The 21,893-nt window shown below is 43.8% G+C and overlaps 1 protein-coding gene and 1 long non-coding RNA gene across 8 annotated transcripts in view; one reads left to right on the top strand and one right to left on the bottom strand.

Annotated features, from left to right (window-relative positions):
• Positions 1-5,410: 5,410 nt before the first annotated feature.
• On the bottom strand, positions 5,411-16,278 carry LOC107969061 (uncharacterized). Of its 5 annotated transcripts, none has more exons than XR_010152830.1 (4): positions 16,017-16,278; positions 7,826-7,947; positions 6,332-6,433; positions 5,411-5,751 (listed from the first exon to the last, which is right to left on the bottom strand). It is a non-coding gene; the product is annotated as an uncharacterized LOC107969061 (long non-coding RNA). The 5 variants fall into 5 exon arrangements; XR_008540519.2 differs by lacking the exon at positions 16,017-16,278 and adding an exon at positions 13,954-15,252; XR_008540520.1 differs by lacking the exon at positions 7,826-7,947 and having other exon boundaries at positions 16,017-16,275.
• Positions 15,253-21,893, top strand: part of MEIOC (meiosis specific with coiled-coil domain) — a 46,005-nt gene continuing 39,364 nt past the window's right edge. For all 3 annotated transcript variants that reach the window (XR_010152827.1, XR_010152828.1, XM_511553.7), the window contains exons 1-3: positions 15,253-15,667; positions 16,195-16,329; positions 21,393-21,547. Coding sequence is in view for 1 of the 3 variants with exons in the window: in XM_511553.7 (XP_511553.3) it covers positions 15,599-15,667; positions 16,195-16,329; positions 21,393-21,547 (359 nt within the window). In the remaining 2 variants the exon portion in view is untranslated. The remainder of the gene's footprint in view (positions 15,668-16,194; positions 16,330-21,392; positions 21,548-21,893) is intronic.

Here is a 21,893-nt window from a genome sequence, read left to right as displayed (position 1 = left end):
CTGGTCTTGAACTCCCAACCTCAAGTGATCTGCCCGTCTCGGCCTCCCAAAGTGCTGGGATTACAGGTGTGAACCACTGCATCCAGTCTACAATTATATATTGTTAACTTAGCTCAATCTTATCTGTAGCTGCCGTGCCATACAATGATTATGAGTTCAGAATTCTGTTGTGAGGGCCCTGTAACAGACTGAATAAAAAATTTATTATGGTTATTGTAATTCTATTGCATATTTTAGAATAAATACCTAAATATTTAGATAATATTTAATTATCTAAATATTTGTTAACCATATATAGTATATAACAACTTCCATTAACCAACACATGGAATTAATTGAAATATCTCGTTTCTTGCTCATTCTGAATAAGTGGGAGTTCGATAATCTATCTCTCTTCTGAGGAATTCAACAAGTTTTTATTTTTGGTATTTCATTAGCATTACTCAATCTTCGAATGAGAATAATAGAGATTATTGTCTCTAGGCTATCAATGGGGATGCAGAATCAGAACAATTTGAAGTTGGAAGGAACTTTAAAAGTTGATTAATCAGACCCTTTAATTTACAGATGAGAAGAGTGAGACCAAGCCCAGTGCAGTGGCTCATGCCTGTAATCCCAATACATTGGGAGGCTGAAGCAGGAGGATCCCTTGAGCTCAGTAGTTAAGGCTGCAGTGAGCTATAATCATATCACTGTACTCCAGCCTGGGTGACAGAACAAGAACCCTCTCAAATTAAAAAAAAAAAAAGAAAGAAAGAAAGAAAGAAAGAAAGAAAAGTGAGACCCAGAGAAGGTAAAGGCCAGAAATATGGAGATCATCTGGATAAGAGTACGAATAAAATACTAGGCTCCCTGATCCCCCAGCTTACTTTCCAACATTTTGAGAAGATTATGAGGCCTTACTACAGACTAAGGATTGAAAACAAAGTAATTGTGATCTTATTGACATCTCTTTCTCAGGAGGCAATCCTTGCAGGAAACATAAATTCTAGAATCAGCTAGAAGCCCTCAATAGATTTCCGTCATGGTGCCCAAAATGTAGGATAAGCTAGATAGAGAAACTCAAGTGTTTTTAGGATTTTCCTATGTTATAGGGTTCTTGCCTTTCCCCACCCCATGCCTAAATTCAACTCTACTATAAAATCTAAAGGCAATTCTCTAAAGGAAAGAGTTCTTAAATGAAGAGAGATATAAGATCCCTCCCTAACTTTGACAGTTTACATTTTAACCATTAATATTCCATCAATAACCAGGATAACATCATTATAATGGTCAGGGAATTTACTTAGAAACTAATATTAGAAAATTAAACAGTCTTGGCCGGGTGTGGTGGCTCACACCTGTAATCCCGGCACTTTGGGAGGCTGAGATGGGTGGGTCACTTGCATCCAGGAGTTCAAGACCAGCCTGGGCAACATGGTGAAACCCTGTCTCTACATAAAATATAAAAAATTAGCCAGGTGTGGTGGTGCATACTTGTGGTCCCAACTACTCAGGAGGTTGAGGTGGTGGGAGGATCACTTGAGCCCAGGAGGCAAGGGTTGCAGTGAGCCAAGATCATGCCAGTGCACTGTAGCCTGGGTGACAGAGTGAGACCCTGTCTGAAAGAAAGAAGGAAAGGAAAGAAGGAAGGAAGGAAGGAAGGGAGGGAAGGAGGGAAGGAGGGGAAAAGAGGGAGAGAGGAAGGAAGGAAAGAAGGAAGGAAGGGAGTGAGTGAGTGAGTTAAACAGTCCTAAATATAATCAATAGAGCAAGGAAAAAAGGAATGAAGGACGTGTGTGTGTGTGTGTGTGTGTGCGTGCGCGCGTAAGAGAGAGGGAATGACAGAGAACTCCAGACTGGTACTAATCTATTAAGAATAAATGTTATTATTGTGGGTGGAAGAAACAGGTTATGGAGGAAAAGCCAGGAAGAGCACTGTTGCCAAGAACCGTTATCAATTAACATTCTGAAACCATAGCCTTACTCCTCTTCCTTAGGAATCCTATAACATGAGAACATAAAGATTCACTAAGCCAACAAGGCTTTGGTTGCACACTGGGATCAAGAAGCTCACTAAAGGATCCAGATGTCTGCTTCATTGGAGTGGAAAAAAATGTCATAGTGAGTTCCACGAAATATCTGGCAGGAACAGACCATGCAGAAGCCAACTACACTGACTGAGAGTGAGCATAAGCGAGAGCAAGAGCAAGAAAGAGAGGGAGAGAGGAAGAGAGAGAAGATTTAATTCAAGAGGTGTTGCTGGCCGGGCATAGTGGCTCACATCTCTGTAATCCCAGCACTTTGGGAGGCCGAGGCAGGCAGATCACTTGAGGCCAGGAGTTTGAGACCAGCCTGGCCAACATAGTGAAACCCCATCTCTACTAAAAACACAAAAGTTAGCCGGGTATGGCAGTGCATGCCTGTAATCCCAGTTACTCAGGAGGCTGAGGCATGAGAATCGCTTGAACCTGGGAGCCAGAGGTTGCAGTGAGCCAAGATCAGGCAACTGCACTCCAGCCTGGGCAACAGTGTGAGACTCTGTATCCAAAAAAAAAAAAAAAGAGGTATCACTGAGCTGTGAAAAGAAACTGGCCAGCCAAATCATAGGCTCCCCTCTCAGTCTGATGTAGTATCAATCCTGGATTTGCTTGTCCTCTGAGAAGGAAGTCCCTACCTTTGGAGAAAGAAGCTATTGAACATCTCTCTGTTCTCTTTTGCTAGATCCACCAGTTCCTGTGCAGCTCTAGGAAGGCAAGAACATTTTTGGCTGACTTCTTTGTAGTCTAAAGAATGCATAGGTCAGCTCTTGTAACCCCAAAATACCACTGAGATTTGGGCAGTGGCATATCAAGGAGTTGGGCCTAAAAGCTAAGCAAAGATTGAGAACAAAAAAATAGGAGTAAGTTAAAAGCAGGGTCCTCTTCCAGGGAATATATGAAAGCTGATGGTCTAGAACGGGGATCAGCACACATTTGCCATAAAGGGCCAGATAGTAAATATTTTAGACTTTCAAGCTGCACATCCTTATCACAGCTACTCAATTCTGCCACTGTAAAGCAAAAGCAGTCATAGATGATAAACAAATAAATGAGTGTGCCCGTGTTCCAATAAAACTTTACTTATAAACAATGAAACTTGAATTTCATATAATTTTTACATGTCAGAGGACATCATTCTTTTTAAAAATTATTTTCAACCACTTAAAAAATTAAAACCATTCTTAGCTCATGGGCTGCACAAAAACAGGTGGTAGGCCAGATTTGGCCCACAGGCTGTAGTTTGCAGACCCATGGTCTAGAACAACGCTGTCCAATAGAAATATGAGAGCTGTTGGGTACAGTGGTTCACACCTGTAATCCCAGCATTTTGGGAGGCCAAAGTGAGATGATTTCCTGAGCCCTGGAGTTTAAGACCAGCCTGGGTAACATGGCAAGAGATCATCTCTACAAAAAAAATTTAAAAATCAGCTGGGCATGGTGGTGTGCACCTGTAGTCCTAGCTACTGGGGAGAATGAGGCTGGAAGAGGATTGCTTGAGCTCAGGAGTTCAAGCATGTAGTGAGCTATTACATCCACTATTATACTCCAGCCTGGGTAACAGAGTGAGACTCTGTCTCTTAGAAAAGAAAGCCAGGCACGGTGGCTCATGCCTGTAATCCCAGCACTTTGGGAGGCTGAGGCAGGCAGGTCATGAGGTCAGGAGATCGAGACCATCCTGGCTAACATGGTGAAACCCCATCTCTACTAAAAATACAAAAAAATTAGGCAGGCGTGGTGGTGGGCGCCTGTAGTCCCAGCTACTCGGGGGGCTGAGGCAGGAGAATGGTGTGAAATATAAGAGCTGAAGCCAGGCACAGTGGAACATGCCTGCAGTCCGAGTTACTTGCGAGGCTGATGTGGGAGGATTTGCTTCAGCCTGGGAGTTAGATGTAGCCTAGGCAACATAGTGAGACCCATCTCTAAAAAAATAAAAAGAAAAAGAAATATAATGAGAGCCATATATGTAATTTAAATTTTTCTAGTAATCTCATGTAAAAACTTTTAAAAGGGTAAGATTGATATTTTATTTAACCCAGTATATGAAAAATATGATTTTAATGCTATCAATATGTAAATTACCAGTGAGATATTTTACTTTCTCTGTTTTCATATTAAGCCTTTGAAATCCAGGATGTATCTTACACTTATAGCCCATCTCGGTTCATTCTAAATATATTATAAGAATTCAATAGTTACAGACTGCTAAAGATCAGTAAAGATGTTGTCCATTTTCCCAGCTGCACCATCTGAGAGTGTTGCATGTTGAAGACATGATCTGTTACAACAAATAAGTCAAGTCACCTGTACTGGAAATCAGTTTGCTGAAATTATTGAATCAAGTTGAAGAAAAGGAGGTTCCAGCCTTGACAAGAGGATTGTGGCCCTTTTTGGAATCCCTCTGGACACAGCCTCCCAGCATCTTCTAGGAAAGATGAGGCAGCTCAAAGGGAAGCCCAGGAAGGAGACATGGAAGGACAAGAAGGAGCAGAAGCAAGCCATGCATGAGGCCCGGCAGCAGATCACCACGGTGGTGCTGCCCACGCTGGCCGCGGTCATGCTGCTGATTGTGGTGTTTGTGTATGCAGCCACGCGCCCCACCATCACCAAGTGAGCACCGCGGGCATCCACGGACCCAGTCGGCAGGGAAAGGAGGCACAGGAGGTAGAAGCAAATGAAAAATGGCTTTCATATTCAGAGATGTTCATGCTGCTGAGCTGTAAGCAGGAGCACCCTGTCTTCGCTGCCTTTTTTTTTTCTTTTTTGAGACAGAGTCTCACTCAGTCACCCAGACTGGAGCGCAATGGTGCAGTCTCAGCTCACTGCAACCTCTGCCTCCTGGGTTCAAGCGATTCTCCTGCCTCAACCTCATGAGTAGCTGGGATTACAGGCACACGCCACCACGCCCAGCTAATTTTCGTATTTTTAGTAGAGACAGGGTTTCACCATATGAGTCAGGCTGGTCTCGAACTCCTGACCTCGGGATTCACCTGCCTCGGCCTCCCAAAGTGCTGGGATACAGGCGTGAGCCACCGCACCAGGCCCTTCTCTGGCCTTTGACTTGATTAAAGTGTCTCTGCTTTTCTTGGGAGGGAGTAGGGGATGTTTTATCAGTGAACGTGCCATATACCTTATGGTCCACTCATATGCCTTTCAGAGTTCAAAGCAGTGTGTGTGTGTGTGTGTGTGTGTGTGTGTGTGTGTGTCTTTTTCTCGCCTAAAAATCGATAAGTAGCTCCACCTGAAGAGGGGCAGAACTTCTGGGTCATGAAGCAGCTGGAATCCGCACTCACCTCATCCCCATTATTTGGATCATGCCTCTTTCCAACACGTGTTCACAATTTCCAAAGGGAATGTATTTCCTCTCTGTGCTTAATGTGATTTGAAATATGTTGAATCAAAGTGAAATATTTATTTTTGAATAAAGGAGATAATAGCATTAAAAAATTCAATAGTTAGAGGCTACCATATTGAACAGTGCAGAGCTCTTAGGTTGGTGCAAAAGTAATTGCGGTTTCTGCCATTACTTTTAATAGAACAATGTTTTCAAACTTAAGTTTGCATCAGAATCACTTGATTCTGATTTTAACAGTCGTTAAAATAAAGATTGCTGGGACCCATCCGCAGTTTCTGGTTTTGGCAGGGTGCAATAACTTCCATTTCTAATAAGTTCCTGGGTGGTGATGATGCTGTTGGTTGAAGGACCACACTTTGAGAACCACTTATCTAGAAGCTGGAGCAGTAAGAAAAAGTAGAAAAGCAATTAGGAGCCAGGGATATGTAAAAGAAAGTGGTTTAAAAAAAAAAAAAGTCCGGGCGTGGTAGCTCACGCCTGTAATCCCAGCACTTTGGGAGGCCAAGGCAGGTGGATCATTTAAGGTCAGGAGTATGAGACCAGCCTAGCCAACATGGTGAAAACCCCATCTCTACTAAAAATACAAAAATTAGATGGGTGTGGTGGTACATGCCTGTAATCCCAGCTACTTGGGAGGCTGAAGCAGGAGAATTGCTTGAACCTGGGAGAAGTAGGCTGCAGTGAGCTGAGATCGTGCCACGGCACTCCAGCCTGGGTGACAGAGTGAGACTCCCTCTCAAAAAAAAAAAAAAAAAAAGAACTAGGCCAAGCAAGATGGCTCATTCATGCCTGTAATCCCAGTACCTTGGGAGGCCAAGGTGGAAGGATCACTTGAGCCCAGGAGTTTGAGACCAAACTGGGCAACACAGGGAAACTCCCTCTCTACAAAAAAAAAAAAAAAAAAAAAAAAAAAAAACCTAAAAATCAACAAAGCATGATAATGACTAGTCCCAGTTACTTCAAAGGTTGAGGTGAGAGAATCGCTTGATCCCAGGAGGTCGAGGCTCCAGTGAGCTGTGATCACACCACTGCACTCCAGCCTAGGTGACAGAGCAAGACCCTGTAAAAAAAAAAAAAAAAAAGCACTAAACAATGAGATACCACTACACATCTATTACAATGGCTAGGCCAGGCATGGTAGTTCACGCCTATAATCCCAGAACTTTGGGAGGCCAAGGTGAGCAGATCATCTGAGGTCAGGAGTTTGAAAATACCCTGTCCAACATGGTGAAACTCTGTCTGTACTAAAAATACAAAAAAAAATTAATTGGGCGTGGTAACATGCACCTGTAATCTCAGCTACTTGGGAGGATGAGGCAGGAGAATCGCTTGAACCCAGAAGGCGGAGGTTGCAGTGAGCTGAGATCGTGCCACTGCACTCCAGCCTGGGTGACAGAGAGAGACTCCACCTCAAAAAAAAAAAAAAAAAAAAAAAGAAAAAGAATGGCTAAAATCCAAAATACTGACAATTCCAAATACTGGCAAGGATGTGGAACAACAGGAACTCTCATTCATTGCTGGTAGGAATGCAAAATAGTATAGACACTTTGGAAGATAATTTGGCAGTTTCTTACAAAACTAAATATACCCTTACCATATGATCCAGCAATTGTGCTCTTGGGTATTACCCAAATGAGTTGTAAACTATGTCCACACAAAAACTTGCACACTGGTGTTTATAGCAGTTTTAGTCATAATTGCCAAAACTGAAAGATGTCCTTCAGTAGGTGAATAGATAAACTGTGGTACATCCAATGAAATATTATTCAGTGCTAAAAAGAAATGAGCTATCAAGCCATGAAAATACATGGAGGAACCCTAAATGCATATTACTAAGTAAAAGAAGCCAATCTGAAAAGTCTACATATGGTATGATTCCAATTCTATGACATTCTGTAAAAGGCAAAACTACGGAGATAGAAAAAAAAAATCAGTGGTTGCCAGGGGTTGAGGGCGGGGAGGAATGAAGAGGCAGAGCATAGAGGATTTTTAGGGTAGTGAAACTATTCTGTATGATACCAAAATGGTGGATACATGTCACTATATACTGTTCTAGACCCATAGAAAGTACACCACCAAGAGTGGATCCTAAAGTAAACTATGGACTTTGATTGATAATGATATGTCAACGTAGGTTCATTGATGATAACATATGTACCATTCTAGTGCAGGATGCTGATATTGGGGGAGGCTGCATCTGTGAAGGAGCAGCAAATCTGTATATGAGAACTCTTTGTACTTCCCTCTCAATTTTGCCATGAACCTGAAACTGCTCTAAAAAATAAAGTCTTTTTTGGGCTGGGCGCAGTGGCTCACACCTGTAATCCCAGAACTTTGGGAGGCCGAGGCAGGCGGATCACCTGAGGTCGGAAGTTCAAGACCAGCTTGACCAACATGGAGAAACCCCATCTCTACTAAAAATACAAAATTAGCTGAGTGTGGTGGTGCATACCCATAATCCCAGCTACTCGGAAGGCTGAGGCAGGAGAATTGCTTGAACCCGGGAGGCAGAGGTTGTGGTGGGCTAAGATCGCGCCACTGCACTCCAGCCTGGGTGACAGAGAGAGACTCCATCTCAAAAAAAGAAAAGAAAAGAAAACAACATTAATTCTCACTTTTGAAGGGATAGCAGGAAGATGCATATTAATATTACAGCATCTTTGATAAAAACCAATCTATTTGGCCGGGCATGGTGGCTCATGCCTGTTACCCTAGCACTTTGGGAGGCTGAAGAAGGAAGATCCTTTGAGTCCAGGAGTCCGAGACCAGCCTAGGAATACAGTAAGACCTTGTCTCTACAATAAATACACAAAATTAGTGAGCATAGTGGCACGCACCTATAGTTGCAGCTACTCTAGAGGCTGAAGTGGGAGGATCCCTTGAGTGCTGGAGGTCAAGGCTGCAGTGAGCCAAAAAAAAGACCAATGAATTCAAGTGTCTACCCCCTAACCCAAACAGAAGCAGACCCTAAATCTTTCAGGGTGTCATCCTAAGCTAAGTAGAAATCTAAAAGTTTCCTAGAGCACAGATAAGAGTGACCTAGCACTCCAGCCAACCAGAAGGGGAAAAGCAGAACATAAGCTTACTTTCTACAAAGGAAGCAGCTATACAAATTATGCCAGAGAACTAGAAAAACACTAATTTGAGTATCCAAAAAGGGGGAAGTAGTTCCAAATATTTCTAATAAAGAGCATTCTGTAAGGCTTCCAACAAGCTATTAAAGGTTGAGAAAACCTATCTGGCAACCCAGTTAATTTCAGGACACATAATTACAGGAACTTAGTCCCTCAAGTCAGAGATGCCTGTGAGGAATTGCACGGTTTGAATCACAGCAGATTTGCAGCCTATTTGAGTTTTTGGACCACTAGAAAACTGGAAAAACAATTCGTTTAATATAGTTGAGAGAATACTTAAAAATCCTACATCAATTCAATTATATACTGACTTAGAATTATATGATTGCTTCCTATGGAGGGTTAATTCCCTGGCATTTAGGTTGAGCCCCTACATATACCTTCAATTTTCAAAAAAAAAAAACTTTATTTGAACTCAAAGTTTTACTTATGAGAATAATGAAATCTTACTTAGATTAACACTCAAAACATTTCTTGGGGATAGGCTTTTTAAAATGAAACCCATAATTTATTTTTGTTACAAAAGGAAATGTTTACGTCCCTGTTAAAGTATAAAAAGGGTCTCATTAGTGTATCTGAAGAGTACTACATTGTACATTGTCTTCCAGAGGTGGAAAAAAAAAGAAGTTAACTTTTACATATACTTGAAAGAGAAAGTCTGCATTCTGCACTAAGTTTTCTTGAATGGAATAAGTTTAAATTGTCCTCAGTTCTAGCAAAGAATGTTCTTAAATATCTTTCTTTAAAAATCCAATAGTAGGGCCGGGTGAGGTGGCTCACGTCTGTAATCCCAGCATTTTGGGAGGCAGATGGATCATCTGAGGTCAGGAGTTCGAAAACAGCCCGGCCAACATGGTGAAAACAGCATGGCCAACATGGTGAAACCCTGTCTCCGTAAAAATACAAAAATTAGCTGGGCGTGGTGGCGGGCGCCTGTAATCCCAGCTACTTGGGAGGCTGAGGTAGGAGAATCACTTGAACCTGGGAGGTGGAGGTTGCTGCAAGCCGAGATTGCACCATTGCACTCCAGCCTGGGCAACAAGAGCAAAACTCTGTTTCAAGAGAAAAAAAAAATCCAATAGTAATTTCAGATTCACTTAAATATCCCCAAAATAGTAAGTGGAAAAAAAAGTTTTTTACTTGGGAAGCCAAGGCAGGCGGATCACAAGGTCAGGAGTTCAAGACCAGCCTGGCCAACATGGTGAAACCCCGTCTCTACTAAAAATAGAAAAATTAGCCGGGCCTGGTGGTGTGTGCCTGTAATCCCAGCTACTCAGAAGCCTGAGGCACGAGAATTGCTTGAATCCGGGAGATGGAAGTTGCAGTGAGCCGAGATCGTACCATTGCACTCCAGCCTGGGCAACAGAGTGAGACTCCAAAAAAAAAAAAAAGAAAAAGAAAAAGTTTTTTTTACTTGAGGGCAGCATCATTCTGAATTGGATCAAAGTTACTGAAATGTAATTAATCTTATTGTATAAACATGTCTTTCGTCATTGTCCCTGTATAGAAACAATAAATGGAGAAAGAGGGTCAATAGTCTCTCCCTCCACAAAATTTTAAGTTCAGATCAAGGCAGAGAAGACATAAAACAATTATTTGAGTATTCCTAACTCTTTCTCGCTTTAATCTGAGGTTTGTATATATGTCTGAGTAAGACTGGGAAACCAACCCCACCCAACCCTCAACACACACGTTGAAAATGAGATCTTCCAAAAGAGAATGAAAGAACTGAAAGAACTAACTGCATATTATATACTTACTCTGTTCATAACCAAAATGTTTTCTTTGTTAATGTATTCACTTGAATTCAATGGAGTGTTAAATTTGCCAGTAATTTTTATTTCTACGACAAACCATATTAATACACGACAAGACAGTATGACTTCAAAAAATGAGCCAAGAACTTAAATAGGTATTTCTCCAAAGAAGATATACCAATAAGCACATGAAAAGATGGTCAACATCATTAGTCATTAGGGAAATGTAAGTCAAAACCACAATGAGATACCAATTCACATCCTCTAGGATAGCCATCTTTTTAAAAAAAAATTTTTTTTTGAGAGATGGGGTCTCTCATCTCTCATGCACTCCAGCATGGAGTGCAGCGTCATGATCACAGTGCACTGCAGCCTCAAACTCCTGGGCTTAAGGGATCCTCCCACTACAGGCTCCGGACTAGCTGGGACTACAGGAGCATGCCACTGTATCCAACTGGCTTTCTAAAAAAAAAAAAGAAAAGAAGAAAAAGAAGAAGAAGAAAGAAAACAAAACAAAAAGGCTGAGTGCAATGTCTCACACCTGTAATTCCAGCACTTTGGGAGGATTGCTTGAGGCCAGAAGTTCAAGACCAGCCTGGGCAACACAGAAAGACCCTGTTTCTACAAAAAAAAAAATATATATATATATATATATATTTTTTAAAAGAAAGAAAAAGAGACTGGGTGTGGTGCCTGTAATCCCAGCACTTTGGGAGGCTGAGTGGGGAAGATCACTTGAAGCCAGGAGTTTGAGTATTCAGTAAGCTATGATCATGCCACTGTGGTCTACCAGTCCACCCTGGGCAGCAGAGCAAGATCCCATCTCTCTCTCTCAATCTCTGTGTGTGTGTGTGTATACATATATATATATATACACACACATACAGTAATACATATATATATAGTAATTTCAGATTACCATAGATTACTATATATAGATCTATACAGGGATATATAGATATTTATAGATCTATAGATATATCTCCCTGTCTATATATAGATATAGATATATATAGATAGATATACAGAGATAGATCTCTCTATATCTATTTATATCTATCTATATGTATATCTATAGAGAGAGAAATTTTAAAAAGAAAAATAGGCTGGGTGCAGTGGCTCACGCCTGTAATCCTAGCACTTTGGGAGGCCGAGGCAGGCGGATTGCCTGAGCTCAGGAGTTCAAGACCAGCCTGGGTAACATGGAAAAACCCTGTCTCTACTAAAAATACAAAAATTTAGCCAGGCGTGGTTGTGCGTGCCTGTAATCCCAGCTACTCGGGAGGCTGAGGCACGAAAATCCCTTGAACCTGGGAGGCAGAGGTTACAATGAACCAAGATTGTGCCACTCTACTCCAGGCTGGGTGACAGAGGGAGACTCTGTCTCAAAAAAAAAAAAAAAAAAAGAAAGAAAGAAAGAAAAAGAAAAAGAAAATAACAAGTGTTGGTGAGGATGTGGAGAAATGGGAACTCTCATGCATTGTTGGTGAGAATGTAAAATGGTGCAGCCACAGTGTAAAACATTTTGGAATTACTCAAGACATCGAATACAATTACCATATGTCCCAACAATACCACTCTTAGGTATATACCCAAAATAATTGGAAAAAAAATAAATCAAATACTTGTACACCAATGTTTCTAGCAGTACTATGCACAATAGTGAAAAGTTGAGGGCCAAGCGCGGTGACTCATGCCTGTAATCACTTTGAGAGGTCAAGGCAGGCAGATCACTTGAGGTCAAGAGGTCGAGAACACCCTGGCCAACATGGTGAGATCCCATTTCTATTAAAAATACAAAAATTAGGCTGGGCACGGTGGCTCAAACCTGTAATCCCAGCACTTTGGGAGGCCGAGGCAGGCGGATCACCAGAGGTCAGGAGTTCAAGGCCAGCCTGGCCAACATGGCAAAACCCTGTCTCTACTAAAAATACAAAAATCAGCCAGGCATGGTGATTCATGCCTGTAATCCCAGCTACTCAGGAGGCTGAGACAGGAGAATCACTTGAACCCAGGAGGCAGAGGTTGCAGTGAGCTGAGATCATGCCACTGCACTCCAACCTGGGTGACAGAGCAAGACTCTGTCTCAAAAAAAAAAAAATTAGCCAGGTTTGGTGGCGCATGCCTGTAATCCCAGCTCCTGGGGAAGCTGAGGCAGGAGAATCATTTGAATGATTCCTCCGATAAGGGGGAGGTTGCAGTGAGCCCAGATTGTGCCTGCACTCCAGCCTGCAGCACACAGCAAGACTCTGACTCAAAAAAAAAAAAAAAAAAAAGGTGGAAACCACCCATGTGTCCATAAACAGATGAATGCTTGAACAAAATGTGGTATATCCATACAACGGAACCTTAGTCAGCCATAAAAAGGAATGACATTCAGGTATATGCTATAACATGAAGGAACCTTGATGACAAGGTTTATCTTACCTTAGTAAAATAAGACGGGCACAAAAGGATAAATATTGTATGATTCCACTTACATATGGTACCTAGAGTAGTCAAATTCATAGAGATAGAAAGTAGAATGGTGGTTGCCAGAACTGGGAGAGTGGGGCATGGGGAATAATTATTTATGGGATGCTGCAGAGTTTCTGATTGTGATTAATGAAGTTCTGAAACTGTAGAGCGGTCATGGTTACACAACATTATGAATGTGCTTAATGCCACTTAACCAAACACTTAAAAACGACAAATCTTATGTATATTTTACTATAAAGATACATAAGGGGATTCACAGCTTTTCAAAATGCTTCTAGGGAGTATAGGAGAGGGGGGAAAAGCCAGTAGTCCTCAATGCAATGAGCCCTACACCAGCAACTTTAAGGCTGAGGCAGAGAAATGTAACTGTTAGAGCCACACCACCTGGTCAGCTTTTTTTAAGTGTGTGTGCGTGTGTGTGTGCATGCACATTTTGTTTTTCCTTTTCGTGGAGCACTATATTGCCCAGGCAAATCTTAAACTCCTGGGCTCAATCTATCCTCCTGCCTTTGCTTCCCTAAATGCTGGGATTACAAGTGTGAGTCCAGCAGCTTTTTTTCTTTTCTTTCTTCCTTTTTTTTTTTTTTTTTTTGAAACAGGGTCTTGCTCTGTTGCCCAGGCTGGAGTGCGATGGAGTGATTATGGCTCACTGCATCCTCCAACTCTCCGGCTCAGGCGATCCTCCCATCTCAGCCTCCCAAGTGCAAGTACCTGGGACTACAGGCACACACCACCACACCCAACTAATTGTTAATTTTTTTGTAGAGAGGAAGTCTCCTTATGTTGCCCTGGCTGGGCAACTCCTGGGCTCAAGCAATCCTCCTGCCTCGGCCTCCCAAAGTGCTGGGATTACAGGCATGAGCCACTGCGCCCAGCCTTGGTGAGCTTTCTGAACTCAAAGCTGAGTAGAGACCTGAAGTAACTATCAGGACAATATGGGTCAATAAAACTCATCCTCCTACTTCCATTCGTGTCTGAGTTGAAACAGTATCTTCCATTTAAGTGCTCATTTCTCAAGTTTTGATTTTAAATATAAAAACAGCCTAAAGGTGCTTACTGTGTTTACTTCTTTTATATTTCAACTATCTGATTTTTTAGCAGTGTCTGGGGACAAAAACTAGCATTTCTCTGAGACCATCACATCCCCAATCTGACTGCTATGTGAATGGTTTGTTGGGTGCCTGGAATGGCTTGTTTATGTAAGCTCTCACCTGTAATCCCACATTTTGGGAGGCCGAGGCGGAGGATCACTTCAGGCCAAGAGTTCAGTTCAAGACCAGCCTGAGCAACATAAGGAGATCCAACCCCCCACCCCCATCCCCACCTCCAACCCCAGCTCTACAAAAAAATTAAAAAATTAGTTAGGGCCAGGCGCCGTGGCTCACGCCTGTAATCCCAGAATTTTGGGAGGCCGAGGCGGGCGGATCACGAGGTCAAAAGATCGAGACCATCCTGGACAACATGGTGAAATTCCCGTCTCTACTAAAAATACAAAAATTAGCGGGGTGTGGTGGCGTGGGCCTGTAGTCCTAGCTACTCGGGAGGCTGAGGCGGGAGAATCGCTTGAACCTGGGAGGCGGAGGTTGCAGTGAGCCTTTGCGCCACCGCACTCTAGCCTGGCGACAGTGAGACTCCGTCTCACCAAAAAAAAAAAAAAAAAATTAGCTGGGAGTGGTGGCACGCGCCTGTAGCCCCAACTACTCGGGAGGCTGAGGCGGGAGGATCGCTCGAGACCAGGAGTTTGAGACCAGCCTGGGCAACATAAGGAGACCCAACCCCCCCGCCCTTCAGCTTTACAAAAAAATTTAAAAATTAGCCAGGAGTGGTGGCGCCGCGTGCCTGCAGCCCCAGCTACTCGGGAGGCTGAGGCGGGAGGGTCGCTTGAACCCGGGAGTTCAAGGCTGCAACGAGCTATGATAGCGCCACTGCACTCCAGTCTGGGCGACAGAGCAAGACCCTGTTTTACACAGACAAACAAAAACGAACAAAAAGGTCACAGCGAACTTTGTTCAAAAGTCACATTAACACTTAAATGCCTTAACCCGGACTGAAAGCCCGGGCTTAGGACACAGGGCAGCTCTCCCTCAAAAAGGGGTCTCCCAACAACACCCAATCCACAAGTTGCTCCTCGCCCTCCCCAAACCGGTACAAGATGTATCAGTCTCTGGGCAGCTCCAACGGATTCTGAGAGCTACGGGAGGGACTAAGGAACAAATATGAAATGTCGGACAAATGAAATGTGCGCAACGGCTAGGTTTTGGAGGATAAGCCAGTTGCTGAGCGACTTCTCAAATCTTCCAAGTGCCTCCAACACCTCTCCCACCCGGTAGGGCTGCGCTCTTTAGCTCTTTCAACCTTCCACGACCGGCCTCTCCGCTGCCCTATCAGCAAATCATCGGGCCGGTGCCTGCCAGTCCGGGCCAATCCCGAACACATTTACTTTGAGCGGGAAAAGCTCAGAAGCGGCGAGAGAGCGTGGTCCGCTAACCGCCCCTTCCTCTCCTTGTCTCTGGGGGGTAACGGAGCCTGGAGTGGTCGCCCATTGGATGGGCATCGGGCCAATGGCGGGGTGCGAAACGGGAGGGGCGGGCCTCACAGCGGGGCGGGGCGCGCCTGTGCCGTGTCGCGTGCCGAGCCGCGAGCCCCAGTCAGGCCAGGTAACGGCCTCTGCCCCCGCCCCTCCCTCCCCGCTCGGGCTTCCCCTACCCGCACACTGGCTCCAGGCAGCGCCCGAGCGGCGGAGGCGGCTGCGGAGACGGCGGGGTGCGGGCTGAGGGAGCCGGGCCTGGACGCCCCCCCCATCACCCCCGTACCCCAGGAGCTGTGCCTAGTCCAGGAGAGGCTGGGGGGCGCCCCATGGAGGTGAGACGCGGAGACACCTGCCCGCGCCCTCACTCCTCAGGCCTGAGGGAGGAAGGACTTGAGGTAATGGATGAGGAAGGGCAGGGTCCAGGGGGCGGCCAGACTTGCAAGAGGCGACAAGGAGGAGAGGCTGAGGAGGGGGCGCGTCCCTAGACGGGGCGGCAGAGGCGGGTCGTCGGTGGGGAGGCCGGACGGGGCGGGCGGGCGGGGGCGCGGCGCGGGCTGACTGGACGGGCCGGACGGAGCCCGGGTCGCCGCGATTCCCGGGAAGCAGCCGTCGCCCTGAGGCGGTGGCCGGGGAGGGGCGCACCTCGGGGTCGGTCGGCACTGAGGGGTCGCCGCTATTCCCGGGAAGCAGCCGTCGCGCCGAGGCGGTGGCCGGGGAGGGGCGCCCCTCGGGGTCAGCACTCACGGGGCCCGAGGGGAGAGTGAGAATCCCGAGGCTGGAAGCGCGGGCCCCCAAATTCGTGTCCTCTGAGAGGGTTCGGAATTGAGCCGAACAGCCGAGGTAGAACAGGTGTCGGGCCGTTTCAGCTCCGGCGTCACCCTCGTGACCGCTTTCTGATATTTCCTGTTCCCGTGTGCTGCAGCCCAAAGTCGCGTTCCCCGGAGGTGCGAATCGCTGTTGGAACCTCGGCGCCGACGCCGGCAGCAGGTTAACCGACGTCTTCGGCAGCGTGATGTTGACTGGCTCCGCTTCCTTCTACGATTGCTACACATCGCAGGTCCTTTAGTAAACTCTGCCTCTGTTAGACGATTTATTCTCAAATTGATTTACTCGAGCCACCGATTCATAGGTGTTTAATGGCTCCACAGTTAAGGAAGAGAAAACCAGGGACAACTTTTTTTTTTTTTTTTTTTTTTGAGACAGGGTCTTGCTCTGTCTCCTAGGCTGGAGTGCAGTGGCGCCATCTCGGCTCACTGCAAGCTCCGCCAGCCGGGCTCAGGCGATTCTTGTGCCTCAGCTTCCTGAAGCACGCGCCACCACGCCCGGCTGGTTTTTGTTTTGTTTTGTTTTTGTTTTTGTTTTTTGTTTTTGAGATGGAGTTTTGCTCTTGTTGCCCAGGCTGGAGTGCAGTGGTGCGATCTCGGCTCACCTCAATCTCTGCCTCCCGGGCTCAAGTTATTCTCCTGCCTCAGCCTCCGGAGTAGCTGGGATTACAGGCATGCGCCACGACGCCTGGCTAATTTTGTATTTTTAGTAGAGACAGTGTTTCTCCATGTTGGTCAGGCTGGTCTCGAACTCCCAAACTCGGGTGATCCGCGCACCTCGGCCTCCCAAAGTGCTGGGATTACAGGCATGAGCCACCGCGTCCAGCCGTTTTCTTTTGTTTTTTGAGACGGAGTCTCCTTCTGTTGCCCAGGCTGGAGTGCAGTGGCGCGATCTCGGATCACTGCAACCTCTGTATCACTGGTTCAAGCAGTTCTTCCGTCTCAGCCTCCCCAGTAGCTGGGATTACAGGCACCTGCCATCATGCCCGGCTAATTTTTGTATTGTTTTTAGAGACCGGGTTTCACCATGTTCCCCAGGCTGGTCTCGAACTTCTGGGCTCCAGCCATCCTCCCGCCTTGGCCTCCCAAAGTGCTAGGATTTCAGGCCACAGCGCCCAGCCCAGGAACAATTTTTTTTTTTTTTTTTTTTTGAGACGGAGTCTTGCTCTGTCGCCCAGGCTGGAGTGCAGTGACGCGATCTCCGCTCACTGCAAGCTCCACCTCCCAGGTTCACGCCATTCTCCTGCCTCAGCCTCCCGAGTAGCTGGGACCACAGGCACCCGCCACCACGCCCGGCTAATTTTTTGTATTTTTAGTAGAGACGGGGTTTCACTGTGTTAGCCAGTATGGTCTCGATCTCCTGACCTCGTGATCCGCTCGCCTCAGCCTCCCAAAGTGCTGGGATTACAGGCGTGAGCCACCGCGCCCGGCTACAATCTTTTAAATACAGTGTTTGCAGAATACATACTTTGCTTTGAAAATAAGTTAAGGGCCGGGCGCCATGGCTCGTGCCTGTAATCCCAGCACTCTGGGAGGCTGAGGCGGGTGGATCACCTGAGTTCGGGAGTTCAAGACCAGCCTGGCCAACATGGCGAAACCCCATCTCTACTAAAAATACAAAAATCAGCCGGGTGTGGGGGCAGGCACCTGTAATCCCAGCTACTTGGGAGACTGAGGCGGGAGAATCTTAAACCAGGGAGGTGGAGGTTGCAGTGAGCCAAGATCATGCCACTGCACTCCAGCCTGGGTGACAGAGTGAGACTCCCTCTCAAAAAAAGAAAAAGAAAAAAGAAAACAAATTGAGGAATAAGATTTTTCATTGATTCGTTTGCATCTTGTCCTTAGCATAACATAATGCCAGAAATGTAAGAAAATCCATTATTTAGTAAGATTAAAATATGTTTTTTTTTCCTTCAGGCATTTATTGCAAGTTGGTACAAACATATTTTTGATAATTTAAAGGTGAAAATTTCACTTTACTCCTTTATTTTCTGGTTTTAACAATGTCTTAAATTATATGCTACCACTTACCTCACCAAGACATTTAGATTTATTAATCAAAGGAAATAAAGCTTGGGTAATGTAAGTAATTTTCATTTGAAATTATTTAACCAGGACATCAATGTTGATATTGTTGTACTTTGAATTATAACAGTATCTAGAAATAAATTATTTTATTTAATCCACACTAAGAATCTTGTATATTATTATGCCACTGTACAGATTGAGAAACTGAGCCTCAGAGAGCTTGATTTGTGCCCTAAATGACAAAGCTCAAGTGGAACCCAGACCATAGTTCCACTGCTCTCTGCAGTGTTTACATCCGGACTAAAATTTACTTGGATTTAATTTCAGTTCACTGTTTTAAGTATGTTAAGGATATAAGTGATACATTTTAAAGTTAATCCAGTTAATATACCCACTCAAATATTTGCATATTTCCTGGCCTCTGTTAACGAAAGGGATGCAGATATTTCAAGTATGATTGTTTGAATCCACCACATTACTCTAGTTGTTTTAACCCAAGAATACAAAAGTTAGGTCAGTCCTTTAAAAGGATTTTTATTTGTAATATTCAAAATGTATTTTAAAATGTAAAATGTACTTGAAAGAATACTCCCAAAATATTTTCAATTTCCAATACTGTTTATTCATTTCACATTACATAATCTGAAAATGTTCCTTTTGTTTAAGCAACTATTTCAAAAAGATGAACAATTATTTATGTCACTTTGGATACTTCACACATAAGAGTGGGCCTATGATGATAACTTTAGAACTCAAAGGATAAAATTAGGAAAGAAAGATAAAAAGCCTTTGTAAAAGTTGCTGCTAACCAACAAATTCTGGAAAGGTAGTTTTTAGTTTTAGCTCTCAGCAAAATCCCTTCTGTGTTTCCATTTCCTCAACTTGAGAATAGTCGTAATATAAACTATAAACAGAAAAATTATAATGTGTGGGTTTTAAATAGAATCATAACCAGAACTTAAACAAATGGCTGTAAAATATTTTGAGATTCTTGAAGATGGATGATTGGAAGGTATTTCTTAATGTTCACATTTTGTTGGTATCATATAACGTTGTATAGTTTAAATGTTTTTCAGTGATCATATCTATTAGGAACAAAAATTTAGAAATATTAACAGAATAAAAGCAATTAGAAAATACTTTTAGCCAGAATTATATCTTTTCCTTTTTTCTTTATTTTATTTTATTTTATTTATTTATTTATTTATTTTGAGATGGAGTCTCCCTCTGTTGCCCAGGCTGGAGTGCAATAGCTCAATCTTGGCTCACTGCAACCTCCGCCTTCTGGGTTCAAGTGACTCTCCTGCCTCAGCCTCTTGAGTAGCTGGGATTGCAGGCACCTGCCACCACACCTGGCTAATTTTTGTATTTTTGTCGAAACGGGCTTTCGCCATGTTGATCAGGAGTTAAACTCCTGACCTCAGGTGATCCGCCCACCTAGGCCTCCCAAAGTGCTGGGATTACAGGTGTGAGCCACTGCACCCGGCCAGAATTACATCTCTTCTGTATTTATAAGAAAATACTATTTTCATTGTGTTTATGTCTGGGTATTTATAGTTATTGCATCTCAGGTTTTAATAGTTACTTATCTGGAGAGTTAAAAATTTTGAATTTATACTTTCAGTCTTCTTTAAGGAAGCATTTTCTAGAATAAACAATGTATAAATTAGCTTAATCTTTTTTTGTTTGTTAAATTCACTTTCCCTACATGGTCCCTTTTGGAAGGAGGCAGGGTTTAAATCATTAAAATCTTAAAACCCAAGGCCTGGCAAAGTGACTCACACCTGTAATCCCAGCACTTTGGGAGGCCAAGGCAGGAGGATCGCTTGAGGCCAGGAGTTTAAGACCAGCCTGGGCAACACAGTGAGACCCCATTTCTATTTAAAAAAAAAAAAAAAAAGAAACTTAACACCCAAAGTTTTTGTTTACTCAGGCTCATTACAGAAGCATTCACCGAGGCTGGGTGCAATGGGTCACGCCTGTAATCCCAACACTTTGGAAGGCCCAAGGCGGGCAGATCACTTGAGGTCAGGATTTGAGACCAGCCTGACCAACATGGTGAAACCCTAAAACTCTCTACTGAAAATACAAAAATTAGCCAGGCATGGTGGCAGGTGCCTGTAATCCCAGTTACTTGGGAGGCTAAGGCAGGAGAATCGCTTCAACCCGGGAGGCAGAGGTTGCAGTGAGCCGAGATCTCGCCACTCTACTCCAGTCTGGGCAACAGAGCCAGACTCTTGTCTCAAAAAAAAAAAAAAAAAAAAAAGATAGTGTATAAAATGTCCTCAAATAGGAGGAAAAAGACCTTCAGTTTTGGTTTTAGATTTGTTACATATTGGCTGAGTGACTTGCAGCCTCAGTTTCCTTGTTTTTAAAGTAGAGATAATACTCATGTCACAAGGTTTACTGGATATGATAATATATGTGAAATTTATTTGAATAGTGTAAAATTCCATATAAATATACATTAACTTTTTTCAGAGATTGGAGACATTAAGACTGAAATTAATTTGTTTATTTTTGAGACAGAGTCTCGCTCTGTTGCCCAGGATGGAGTACAGTGGTGCTATCTTGGCTCACTGCAAGCTCCGCCTCCCAGGTTCATGCCATTCTCCTGCCTCAGCCTCCCAAGTAGCTGGGACTACAGGCGCCCATCACCACCACAGCTGGCTAATTTTTTGTATTTTTAGTAGAGACAGGGTTTAGCCAGGATGGTCTCATCTCCTGACCTCGTGATCCGCCCACCTCGGCCTCCCAAAGTACTGGGATTACAGGCTTGAGCCACCTCGCCTGGCCCCAAGACTGAATTTTATATATAATGTATTAAAAATAACATTGCTAGTATCCACATAATGCTTATCTATTCAAAAAATTACAAAAAACTACAATAATTATAGGTATTTTATACCACAGACCAGCAACAAGGAGCCAGAGCTGCCCGATACCTGTTTTGTAAATAAAGTTTTATTGCAATGCAGCCAAACCCATATGTTTATTGTCTATGGTTGATTTAGTGCTGCAGCATTAGAGTTGAAGAGTTTTGACAGCAACCTTAATGGCCAGCTAAGCCTAAAATATTTACTATTTGGCCTTTTGCAGAAAAAGTTTGCCAATCCCTGGTATAAAGCAAGCTTAAGTCACTAAGTCTGCATTTGAATGTAATTCTCCCAACTCTTACATCTGTGTTATTTCCGCTTTCTTATTTTTCTCATATTCTACAACAAATGAAGTTTTGATGTGTCTGATAAACATTTCTTAAAACTTTCAGAGTGAAGACAATGTAGACCTAAGGCAGACCTATACTCCATTTTCTTCAACAGAATATTCAAGTTCTGTAGATTCTTCACTTTTCTGTGCACCATGGTCTACTTATGGAGATGACATTAAACAACCTTCTAATTCTCAGATCAGTATAAAGAACAGGTAAATTAATTCATTTCTCAAGGTAATTGAGGTATTTTTAAATTTAATTACATAGGAACTGAGGTTTATTTGCTCTCTGTTCCCTACATCATGATTTTACTATTGTGGCATTTTGTGTTTTTCAAACTTTTAGGAAAGTGTAAACTGGGCAGTTATTTGTGTATAGTTTTTACGGTGTTTTGTTTTGTTTTGTTTTGTTGAGACAGGGTCTCGCTCTGTCACCCAGTCTGGAGTGCAGTGGCGAGATCATGGCTCACTACAACTTTGAACTCCTGGGCTCAAGCCATACTCCTGCCTCAGCCTCCACAGTAGCTGGGACTACAGGTATGCACCACGGTGGTCAGCT

Source organism: Pan troglodytes, chromosome 19 (assembly GCF_028858775.2).
Source record: "Pan troglodytes isolate AG18354 chromosome 19, NHGRI_mPanTro3-v2.0_pri, whole genome shotgun sequence".
NCBI lineage: Eukaryota > Metazoa > Chordata > Mammalia > Primates > Hominidae > Pan > Pan troglodytes.
Note: the sequence above shows the minus strand (reverse complement) of the source record. Positions and strands in the feature narration are given on the sequence as shown.